This window comes from Nicotiana attenuata, unplaced genomic scaffold, assembly GCF_001879085.1.
Source record: "Nicotiana attenuata strain UT unplaced genomic scaffold, NIATTr2, whole genome shotgun sequence".
Classification (NCBI taxonomy): domain Eukaryota; kingdom Viridiplantae; phylum Streptophyta; class Magnoliopsida; order Solanales; family Solanaceae; genus Nicotiana; species Nicotiana attenuata.
In genome coordinates, this window is record NW_017673604.1 from 12,622 (window position 1) to 25,173 (window position 12,552).

A 12,552-nucleotide genomic window follows, 5' to 3' on the forward strand; every position below is an offset into this window, starting at 1 on the left:
CCCTAAGATGGGATATGTTAGGTTTTCTCCCTTTAAGTAACTCATAGGGAGTTTTCTCTACAAGAGGTCTAGTCATGCATCTATTGATTATGTACCATGCAGTGTTTATAGCCTCTGCCCAGAAGCTGTGAGGTAGTTTACTAGAAAGAAGCATGGTCCTTGCCATATCCTCAAGGGTCCTGTTCTTCCTTTCAACTACCCCATTTTGCTGAGGGGTCCTAGGAGCAGAGAAATTATGATCTATTCCATTTTCATCACAAAATTCACCAAATTTTACATTTTCAAATTCAGTTCCATGATCAGACCTAATTGATGCAAGTTGATTTCCTAACTGTTTTTGAGTTTTTCTAACAAAAGCATTGAACATTTCAAATGCTTCATCTTTAGAGGTTAGAAATAGCACCCAGGTAAATCTAGAGTAATCATCAACAAGCACCATTACATATCTCTTTCCACCTCTGCTCATGGTTCTCATTGGACTGCAGAGATCCATATGAACCAGTTCCAACGTCTTGGACGTACTTACCATTTTCTTGGATTTGAAGGATGACCTTACCTGCTTCCCCCTTGCACATGCCTCACAAACTTTGTCTTCCTTAAACTTGATATTACATAACCCTATCACCAAGTCTTTGGAGACTAATTTGTTCAATTGATTTAGACTGGCATGAACAAGTCTTTTGTGCCAAAGGAGGGGATCATTAATTAACACACTTAGGCAAGTGAGTTCATTTTCAGAGAGAGTTGACAAATCTACAATGTAAATATTGTTAACTCTCTTTCCCTGCAAAACAATCTTGTCAGTAGTAAGGTTAATCACAAAGCATTTGGTAGAGGTGAAAGCTACAAGATTACCTCTGTCACACAGTTGTCACACACTTATCAGGCTATATTTTAAGCCATCTATCAAATAGACATTCTCGATGGAATGAGAGTCTGTCTTTCCTACCTTTCCAACCCCAATGATCTCACCTTTCTTTCCATTTCCAAAGGAGACATTACCTCCTTTTAGGTTCTCAAGTGAAAGGAACTGGTCCTTGTTCCCAGTCATATGTTTTGAGCAACCACTATCCATGTACCATATTTGGCTACTCCCCTTCACTTGGATCTCCTGTTCATCCTCTGATTCTCCGATGGCCATGAGAGCTTTCTCATCTTCAGCTTCATCTTCTAAGCCCTCATCTGAGGTTTCTCCCCATGCAGCAACCATAGCTTTAGTTGAACCTTTGTTCCTTTTTGGTTGGACCTGTTCCTTCTTCCTGTTTCTCCGTTCAGCTCTTTCTTTCTTCCACTCAATCTCCCATTGAGGGCAATTCTTGATCATGTGATCTGTCTTACCACACTTATAGCAACCATCATTAGTCTGCTTCTCAGGAGCCCGAGATTTGTTGGAGGTTATTCCTCTTGAAGGACCCTTTCCTCTCATAAGATACTTTTTGAAATCCCTGGGTATCATAGCCATCTCATCATCTTCAAGATCTGATCCTTCTGAAATTCTGAGAGCCAGACTTCTTTCTTTCTTTGGAGCATCCAACTTCATAGTCTGCCTTCTCAATTCATAGGCAGTCAGATTTCCAATCAGTTCATCCAATTTTAGGGTAGCAATATTCTTGGATTCCTGAATGGCTGTGATTTTGCTTTCCCAGGAAATTGGCAGAACTCTAGTTAAGATCTTCTCAACCTTGTCTTCTTCCAGGATAAACCTTCCAAGAGACTCAAGTTCATTTTTCAGTGTAGTGAACCTGGTATACATCTCTTGGATGGTTTCTCCATCCTTCATAGTAAAATTCTCATATTGAGAATATAGCAGTGTTCCTCTTGACCTCTTCACTTGAGGTGTTCCTTCATGAGTCACTTGTAAGGTGTCCCAAATTTCCTTGGCAGTGGTGCAGCTTTGGATCCTGCTGTACTCATCTGGACCAAGTCCACATACTAGCCACTTCTTGGCCTTAGCATTCTTTTCCCATTTCTTTAAGTCTTCAGCAGTGCAATCAGCTCTAGTCTTTGGAACATCCAATCCTTCAACAGTTTTCTTTGTTGTGGCTAGAGGACCATCAGTGATGATGTCCCAGAGCTCATAGTCTTCTCCCATGATGTGGTCTCTCATTCTATTCTTCCACCAGGAGTAGTAGAGACCATTGAAAAGTGGAGGCTTAGCAGTGGATTACCCTTCCCAGTTTCCAGGTGGTGCACTCATGTTGATCTTTCCTAAGGTGTTAACCTCTTCAAGGATAACCTACTCTGATACCAATTGATGTTCTAAACGTCAATACCACACAAGAGGGGGGGTGATTTGTGTGGTACCCAATTTTCGCTCTAGAAGAACCTGGTTCTTCTAGGTGTTCTAACTATTGCAGTTTGCGGAATAATAAATGCATAAACTAAAGAACACAGATATTTTTACGTGGAAAATACCTGGCTCGAAAGGTGAAAAAACCACGACCTACTACTCAGTAGGATTTTCCCAAACTTCCACTAAAATCACTGAGCCAAAACAGCATTTACAAAAATTCTTTGTAAACCTAAGGATTAACTCTAATCCCAGTGTGGCACACAGCCTCAACTGTTGCGACACTTTCAAGTTAACTCTAACTTGAATACTCAAAGTACCTAATACAATTGCTTCTAAATAAGCTGAAAGGTACAAACAGAAATTCCTACTACAATTGAACTAGAATAAGAATAAACACAATGGAACCGGTTCTTCTCTCTCGTTCAAGTAGCTTTAGGAGTGCACACTTATATCTCACATATATTGCTTTCAAAACAGACTTGCTCTTTTGCTCTCAATTATGTTTTACTTCTGCGTATGTGCAACACCTGTAATAGAGAACAAACTCAGTTATTTATTGAGTTAGTAATTAGAGTTTGATTGAGACTCTATTGCTTATCCTTAGACGATTTTGAGTCCTTGACCAATACAAACTCCAACCCTTATCCTAGATTAGGATTGTGTTCTCTCCTCATAAGGAGACTGTTCTCCTTATCCCAACTGCAATCTTTTCGATTTAGTTCAGAAGATATTGTTGCTTGATCTCTACGGTATATCTTCCTCACGTGCATCTCATATGCAATGGTTGATAAACATTGTGTTTCACCAGATGGACTAGGTCCATTACTGAGTTCATTTGTCAATCTTCAAAACTTCAACTGAACTTGGGCCAACAGCTATTTACGAGCATAGACGAGGACAACGAATGAGGATGGATGGGGCAGTTTGTTCGAGTGAAGACTTCCGACCTAATCCCGACCAAAAAGGTGCCATTTCCCGAGAAATGGAATATGAAGCGTAAGTACAATCCCACCTATAACTTCCATTTATTGTTTTATTCCCTTTGCTCTTTCTCATCGATATCCTTTCTTATGATGTAGAGGTCTCTTGGATGCCCGGTGCAATTCCTAACCTCGAGAGCTGGGTTTGAAAATTGGCTTTGACCTCTTCGTAGATGCGGTTTCGCTTCTGCGGGAAAAACCACCGCATCTGCGGAGCCTGCTGCACCAACCAAAACCGCTTCTACGGTCTTCTCTTCGCACCTGCGATGCCGCTTCTGCGGTCCCATTTCCGCAGAAGCGGAAATACCAGAAGCAGCAGCCAAATCAAAATCTCCCAAGTCCAAAACTCTCCGTTAGCCATCCGGAATCACCCCTAGGCCCCCGGGACCTCAACCAAAAACACTAACACATCCCAAAACATCATCCAAACTTGTTCCAATTATCCAAACATCTCAAACAACACCAAAACCATCAAATTACATCGAATTCAAGCCTAAGTTCTTCTAAAACTTCCGAAACACGCATTCGATCAAAAACCCAACCAAATCACCTCCGAACGTCCTGAAATTTTGCACACACATTCAAAATCACATAACGAAGCTACAGCAACTCTCGGAATTCCATTCCGACCCTCGGATCAAAATCTCACCTACCAACCGGAAATCGCCAAAATTCTAACTTCGCCAATTCAAGCCTAATTCTACACCGGACCTCCAAAACTACTTCCGATCACACTCCTAAGTCACAAATCATCCCCCGAAGCTAACCGGACCATCAGAAATCATAACCGAACCCTCTAACACATAAGTCAACGTCCGATTGACTTTTCCAAACTAAGCCTTCCTTAAAGAGACTAAGTGTCTCATTTCCTTCTAAAATCAATCCAAACCAACTCGATCACACAAGACACTGATATGAAGCATAAAGAAACAGAAAATTGGAGAAACGGAGCAGTAACTCATGAGACGACGGGTCGGACCGTCACAACACGCAAGTCATAATGCTTTATATAAAACTAATCAAGGTCTCAAACCGCCGAACGGAATGCTAGAACTCAAAACGATCAATTGGATCGTCACAGTTTATAGCATTAAAATAGGTCTAAGAGGTGGGAATATATTTGGTACCAAAAGCAAGCAGAGGATAAAATTAACCTATTTCTAATAGTTTAAGGATAATTTTGCCCCTTTTACGAACAATAAAAAAGATATACAAATTGTTCAACAACTTCTAATGACAGTTTCCCTTTGAAAATTTACCTGAAAATCTGTATCAACAAATGGAGAGAGAGAGTGAATTTTTTTTTATTTTTTTCCAAACCCCAAATAAGTCAGAATGATAATGATACAGTTATTTCACAAATCTGTCAGAATGTGATAATGATACAGTTGTGGAATCCCTCGGACCATCCAGCATTTGTGATAGATTCTTGGATCTACTTTTTTTTCTCTTTCCCTATTGCTCTATTTACAAAATCCTAAAGAAAATGAATTTTTTTTCTTTTTCTAGCTAAGAGAACTTGAAATAACAGCTTCTTTGTCAATATCTGATGAATTCAGCCTCTTAACTAGTCTCTCAAGGGCTTCTTTCATCCACCATTGCTGACAAACTTCACTTGCTTCCTCCACACTCATCTGCACAATACAATTAATCAAAATTTTATTAGTGACTTCAGTTTCTTGCTACTTCAAATTAAATACTGAATTTTTTTTCTTAACAATATACTCACCCATGCTCTTCTTCTCAAATTTTGCTCAGGCCAAAGAGAAAGTTGTTCTGTGACAAGCAATGGAAACATGTAACCTTCATGATAGATGCCTTGACTCTTGCTCTTGAATCTCCAGTTTCCTAATTCACACTGAAACAGAAGCATAAATTTATTAATAATTCTTCAACATAACTATACTAATTATATATATTTTTATTAAAAATTAATACATAATTAAAACATGATGAAACAATAGAAAAATGATAGAGACCTGAACAATGCCAAGAACACCAGCTTCTTCAAGGGATTCACGAGAAGCTGCTTCTTCAACAGATTCATCTAGCTCCCATCCTCCCTGCAAATTAAAATTCCATTTGTGTTATTAATTAATCACCGATGACCCAAAGAAATAAAATAAAATAAAAAAATGAAAAATCATTCAGTGATGAATACTATAATGATTATGTACCTTGGGAAACATCATTGCATGACCCTTCTGGGAACTAACAACAAGGACCTCAAATACACCATTTCTTGTAAATCTATATGGAATACATCTGCAAAAATATATGGAAAATTTGCAGAATTAATATTAACACTCAAAAACGCCTAACAGAAAATTTACGTAGAGAAATTAGAAAAAGACAAGGGAAACGAAGACCTACCCAACAACAAGGCGGCGGCCTTTGTTGTACCTCTGCAATTGCCTTCCTGTACGAGAAACCATACAAACCATTTTTCCTTTATTTTCTTTTTCTCAGAAAAGAAAATTCAGACAAGCAGAGAGATTCTGTCTTAAAGGTGTTTACACAAAAATAGATTGAGAAGATATAAGCTAAAAGCCAATGGAAAAAATGATAGGAGAAGAATGGAAGAGAGAAGAATTCATGAAGTTGGATTTGTCTATGGGCTTTAAATAGAGAACATACATATGCTTAAAACCCCTCCCCCACCCCCTCCCCCCTAAAAAAATAAAAAAGTTGGATTTATTAGTTTTTTGATGTTTGTGTTAGCTGATGAAAACCGCGGATGCGTGTTATTATTGTATGGAATAATAATGGAAGTAGAAGTAGAAGCGTGTCACCATACTAACGTCGCCTTCTTTCTTCTTTCTTCTTTCTTAAGCCTTAAGTCTCAATTGCTATTTTCTTATTTACTCCATTGTCCAAATTCATGTGATGTTTTTTCAGCTAGTACAAGTTTAAATGACAGAAACATTTTTAAAATTTATGATTAAAATAAACTATAGAAATTTTTTAAATTATAAATTATTACTTAAGGATAAGATAAAATGTTAACAGTTAATATATTACGTACTATAAATACAGAAAGATGTTATTTTTATTGGGATGACTAAAAAGAAAATAATATAACCTAATTTAGAACAAAGAGAGTAGTATATATATACCATAAAAAGAATAAAACTATCAATGTAATTCCATCATTTATAATAAGCTAGTATTAGTTTTTCTCTATGCTATTTTTTTAATTATCTCGCTAACAATATTAAATTAAATATAAAGAGGTCCTTGTTATAGTAGATCAACATGTCATGATAGTATAAAAATTTACGTTTGCTAATGTACAAAACTTAAGCTAGTTCTTTAATTTTATCTCGTTCTTTTCTTTTTTTTAATTACTAGTTTACTCTCTATTATTTGTCTTGTAATTATTAGGGGCATTAATCATTGGTTAATAACAATGTTGCTATATAGATTTGTTTGGTACTCCACTAATTTAAGGAGCAAATAATTTTTCTTCTCGCGAAATCATTGGGAATAACTTAAGTCGGCATGGAAAAAGATATAAAGCTTAGTCTCAATAAAAGACAAAAACAGAAGAAACAATGGAGAGGTTATTTGATGTGGACGAGTAATTAAATGCAATAATTATTGTTTAATATTTGGATTTATCTTTTGTTAATAGGTATCATTAAACTAATATCCTGCTGGATCTTACTGGGCTGGGATTTTTGACTTTAGTTATAACTACAGAAAGGTGCATGTGTCTTATTCTCCAAAAGAATAAAAAATAAAAGTAAATGCGATTGGAGGGGAAAGACTTCAGTTAGTTACCTAACGTGTCTACTACGTGGTTTTGCAGTGCATTAAGTTTATTCTCTACTTTATTTCCTTTTTAACAAGATTTTCTCCTTTTGCTAATCATGTTTATAGTATTAGATTAAGAAAATTGTTAGTGATGCTTACAGGGCATCTTTTGAATATGTAAGAAAGAAGAATGGTTGAAAATTGATGGACTTCTTTATCCTAAATTCAGTTCTTTCTAGCAGTTGGGCAACTTATAATCTTGTTAATTTTATCTAGGACATGTTAAGTGGGGTATACAGGGCTTGATTTCGTTAACTCTAGGATTAAACTAAATCAAATCGTGATTATCAAACAAATTTAAATTGTTGTAAAAGACAAATGCATTTAAAAACTTTATACCGAGATGTTACTATTCAGCAATTTGGCATTTTTAACATTACTGATTGCTTTCAGATTAGAATCATCATTTTCAAGATGTCTTTCCACAATAGTCGTTATCCTCACGATTAGTTAACTGTTCTTATGCTTACTTAGTCCTTTGACACAATTATTTCGATGTAAATAGAAAGTCAACTTCCACCGGCCAGTTATTTTAGTAATTAATGATTGTTTACTCCAAAATTCGAGTAACAATTAAACTTATATTGTGGTTTTAAAGATACGTGATTTAGTCCAATACCAATTGATAAACAAGGAATCAAATGCATAAATTAAAGAATAACGTAAGTCAAACCAGTGTGCAAACAAGTCTCGACCTCGAGTTATGCCAGTCTCAAGGTGGGTCAGTGGAAATAATAAATTATAAGGCAGCTCAGATGAACAGTAAGCAAGAAAATGATGAATGTTTATTCTCTTGTCAATGATTGATGATATTACAAATGAATGGGCTCCCCTTTATATAGGGGAGTCCTAAATAAGGTACATTTCCATTTTTAGTAGGGAATCTTATTAGAGAGCTGTCTAACCGCCTAGTACAAATCCGTTGCGGAATTTACGCCGTGATCTTAGGGCCGTTGCGGGAATCCCGCTCTTTCTGTTATGAAACCATAACGGTATCTCGAGGTTGGTCATACTCGGCCTCGATGTTCATCGAGCACTTCGATCCTCGAGTCTTGTACTCCGCCATCGGGCTCGAGCCTGGTCCATTTTGAACTTAGGCTCGAATAGACTCTTCGAGCCTACGAAATCGGGCATACCTAATTTTCACCGTATACAGATAGCCCCCGCGTTTCTTAGAGTAAAATTATAAGAAACGATTTGATCCTCGATCCTCCGATGTCTCGATCATGATGTCAATTCCATGACATCAGCGACAAAAGTGATTAAAGGGTCGCGTCCGCATAGCTCCCAAGGCCATTAATTGAAGGCGGCTGATGGTTGGCGATTAGCTTCCTCAAACCGTTGAAGCGACAACTATAAATAGGTCAATTTCTCAATCTTTGCAATCTTTAACGGTAATCCGACGCCGACTGCTTGCTGGTAGCTTGGAAGAGGGGAAACACTGAAGCTTTAAAGGCCGCTGAACCGGCGCTGGTTGATGCGGTTCAATCTCAAATAGAAGAAATCTCGGAGGGGAGCTCGAGTAGAGTCCCCGAGCCATCGGGTGATAAAAGCGCATCTCGCCGTGAAGAACGTCTGGCGGGTAAGCTTGAAGGGTCTAATTCCGAGGCCCCTCAAAGAGAAGAGAATGTCCCAAGTGACTCACTTGGCATATTTAATATAGATGAATCTCCCCCTAGCCCTATGTTGTCCGAAGGGCAGTTCCGAGATGCCCGGGCTATGAAGACTCTCGATGTGGGGACGACCCACGACGGGAATGATATTTTCCAAGGATGCTTCGCGGGGGTCGAAGATGGTCCCGATCCGGATGCTTCGTTCATTTTTTATGAGGCCCAGCGGCTTCTTAAACAAGTAAGTTTCTGCCTCCATAATTATTCTTGTGTTTTATTCTCGTTTTTCCAAGCCTGACTTTTTTCCTTTGTGTGAAGGCCATGACGCTCCATCGAGAAGCGTTTTCCAAATCTCGAGCCGAGCTTGCCCGATGGGAGGCCGAACTCAAGAAGCTCGTGGAAGAGAGGGACGACCTCAAACTCCTCTACGTTCAATAAGAGGAGGAGATCAGGGACCTCCGAGCTGAACTGATGAGGGCTCATCGAGAACAGACTGAGCTCATTGAGCAGCTAATGTAACTTTTTGGGAGTTTGTTACGTGTTCATTTGACTTAGCAATTAATATTTCGACTTTGCGGGCCCAGCAGAAGGGCGAGCTAGTGGAGCAGCTTCGAGAGGAGGTCAAGACAAAAGACGTCGAGACCCTGGGGTGGAAACAACATATGGATTGTCTTGCCTCGGAGAAAGACACGCTTCGGACCCACCTGACTTCGGTCTAATGCCAACTTCAAAATGTGAAGGGGGAAAACTTGGCCCGGAGCCGGAAGATTGAGGAGCTCGAAGCTAAGTCAGTTGCCGAACTTGCAAAGGCTAAATCTGAGGCGGAGGCGTTTGTGGCCTCATATCGAGCTGACGCCAAGGCTGCCAACATTCGGGAATAGGAGATCTCTATTGCTGCTGAAGTCAAATTGCCTTGTGCTGTCGATCATGCCAGGCGACAATCCCGGAGAAAGACTCTCGAGGAAGTGCACGCTCGTGGCTTTGACCTCTCAGCCGATATCGAGAATGCAAAAGCTTTGGAGGACGAGGCTACAGCTTTACTCTCCGATGACGAAGCCTCTGCTAGTGGATCCGAGAGCGGAGGAGACGAGGTTGAGGTCCCCGAGGAGGCAGTTCTCGAAGATATGGCTCCCAAAGATGCGGCTCCTAAAGTAGACTAGGCCCTTAGGATTTTGTTTTTTGTGTAAGGCCCCTTGTGGGCATTGTAAATACCTTCTATGTATAAAAAATTCCTTTTTTTTCGCTCCATCTCTGATTTGTGGTAAAGTCTGCTTTATTCTCGTCTTGTGAATTTTTTTGATGTTATAACTTCAATAATCGAGTGAGTACTATCTCGAACTCTGAGTAAAACAAACCCTTAGGTTTTTTAGTAAACAATGGGCAAGCTTTGAACTTATAATAGAATACCTGTGACGACCCAACCCGTCGTCACGTGTGTTACCGCCCCGTTTCCCCCATTTTATGCTTCTTCATGTTTCATTATCAGTATTTGATGTGTTAGAGTTGGTTTGGAATGGTTTTGATAAGAAATGAGACACTTAGTCTCTTTTAAGAAGGCTTAAGTTGGAAAAGTCAACCGGACGTTGACCTTTGTGTTAGAGGGCTCGGATATGAATTCCGATGATTCGGTTAGCTTCGCGGGATGATTTGTGACTTAGGAGTGTGATCAAAAGTGATTTTGGAGGTCCGGAGTAGAATTAGGCTTGAATTGGCAAAGTTAGTGAGCCTCTAATACAAAATATTCACCTAATCCACAAGTCTGTCTTAGGAAAGAAAATACAATTAAAAGGATAGGGATAGATGGGAGAGATCAGGCTGCGAACGCCATGCAGCTACCTCGATACTCCGAATACTGCTGCTCAGCTAGACAAATCCTCACTCACCCTGTGGTGTACCTGATCTGCACACACGGTGCAGGGAGTATTGTGAGTACTTCCAACTCAGAAAGTAATAAATATAAATAATGTTTGAGGATAAGAAATCCTAAATAAAACAAGTTAAAGCTATAAATACAGTAAACCAGTAAAGACAATTTTCATAATACCATAACAGATAATAATAAATGACAATAAAACATGCAATGCAAACATCATAAACCAGTACTCTCCAGTACCCCGCTGCGGCCGTGCAGCCCGCTCCATTTATTTAACGTCGACGGCGCTCACTGGGGGTGTGCAGACTCCGGGAGGGGCCCCTTACGGCCCAAGCGCAATAATAAGCCATCTCGTGGCATCAAACAGGACCTCGGCCTCATATCAATATCAATATCATACCACTGCGGCGTGCAGTCCGATCCCATACTAGTCCAAAATCACATAACCTTTCGGCATAATAATTAAAAATATTCAGCCCAAACTTCATTTAAAAATTACTTTAGTTTCTACTTTAGAAAAATGGCTGAGTTTACCAAAACAGTGTTAAAATACCAGGACTGAGTTCAACATCTAGAAATTATGGTAAGAAACCAGTAAAAATAATCCCTGAAGGATTCAAGTAGTTGGTCACAAAGCCAATTATGACAATTAATCCATTTTATAAGGATGTTACTAATCTACAAGCAATTAGGTTAGTAATTTTATTAAGCGGGACGGACCAAGTCACAATCTCCGACGGTGCTCTACCCCTACGCCCGTTATCCGGCGTGCAAGTCACCTCACATAGCACTACATTATGCAAATCAGGGGTTTCAAAACCCTCAACACAGCATTTACATTGTTACTAAACCTCAAGCTGGCCAAAGTCCTAGCTTGCTATCCCTTGCCTTTCGAATTAACCTCCTCGTGCGTTCGGATCAGTCCAAAACCACAACGAATACATCACAATATGCTAATGGGACAATTACCCAATCGAAAACAAATCGAAAAATAGTGGAAATTCCGAAATTAGCAAAAAACCCGAGCCCCGCCCACTTCTCAAAAATCAGTAAATTTTAACCATCAACGGATTTCTTATCTCGCCACGACGTCTATACATATAAAGAACACCAAAATGGAGTCCAAATGACCCCCTCAAATTCCCATTTTTGTTCTCTTAGGTTTCAATCCCTAAACCACCATTTTTGACCTTAATTCCTTGAGTTTTCAGTGTAATTTCATGTATTTGCATGATAAAATGATGTTCTAAGTCCAAGAATGCTTACCTAATCGAAGTCCTTGAATTTCCTCTTCAAAATCGCTCAAGAACACCCCAAGTCCGAAGTTAAATATGTATTCTGTAAAAATTTCGCGAAGAATAAAACCCACTTCTGATCAGTTATTTCGCTTCTGCGACTACCGCATCTGCGGTCACTTTCCGCTTCTGCGGAATCTCACTTATTAACTTGGACCGCTTTTGCGTCACTAACCGCTTCTGCGGAAGCCGCTTATGCGGGAAATAGTCTTGCTCTCTGCGGAAATTCTCCAAATGCCTCAACCTCGCTTCTGTGGACTCCTCATACGCTTCTGCGGACCGCTTCTGCGGTCCATTTCCGCAGAAGCGAAAATACCAGATACCAGACCACTCAGCAGTCTAAACTCCAAATTTCATTCCCGTTAGCATCCGAAATCACCCCGAGGTCCTCGGGACCCCAACCAAAAATACAAACATGATCCAAACCTTATTCAAACTTGCTCCAATCATCAAAACACCTCAAAAAACACCAAAACCATCATTTCTCATCGAATTCAAGCCTAAGTTCTTCCAAAACTTCCGAAACACGCATTCGATCAAACTCCAACCAAAACAGCTCCGAATGACCTAAATTTTGCACACACATCCCAAATCACCTAACGAAGCTACTGCAACTCTCGGAATTCCATTCCGACTCCCGGATCAAAATCTCACCTATCGACCGGAATTCGCCAAAATCCTAACT

The 12,552-nt window shown here is 39.5% G+C and overlaps 1 protein-coding gene across 2 annotated transcripts in view; it reads right to left on the minus strand.

Annotated features, from left to right (window-relative positions):
* LOC109216835 (nudix hydrolase 18, mitochondrial-like) overlaps nucleotides 1-5,879 on the minus strand; it is a 13,897-nt gene extending 8,018 nt beyond the window's left edge. Inside the window, exons 1-5 of one of the 2 annotated variants that reach the window (XR_002066561.1) lie at nucleotides 5,647-5,879; nucleotides 5,451-5,538; nucleotides 5,253-5,336; nucleotides 5,003-5,131; nucleotides 4,660-4,907 (exon numbers count right to left, since the gene is read on the minus strand). Coding sequence is in view for 1 of the 2 variants with exons in the window: in XM_019381035.1 (XP_019236580.1) it covers nucleotides 4,779-4,907; nucleotides 5,003-5,131; nucleotides 5,253-5,336; nucleotides 5,451-5,538; nucleotides 5,647-5,717 (501 nt within the window). In the remaining variant the exon portion in view is untranslated. Of the gene's footprint in view, nucleotides 1-4,555; nucleotides 4,908-5,002; nucleotides 5,132-5,252; nucleotides 5,337-5,450; nucleotides 5,539-5,646 lie in introns of those variants that run through there. The other variant, XM_019381035.1, reaches the window with a different exon arrangement.
* Nucleotides 5,880-12,552: the final 6,673 nt, after the last annotated feature.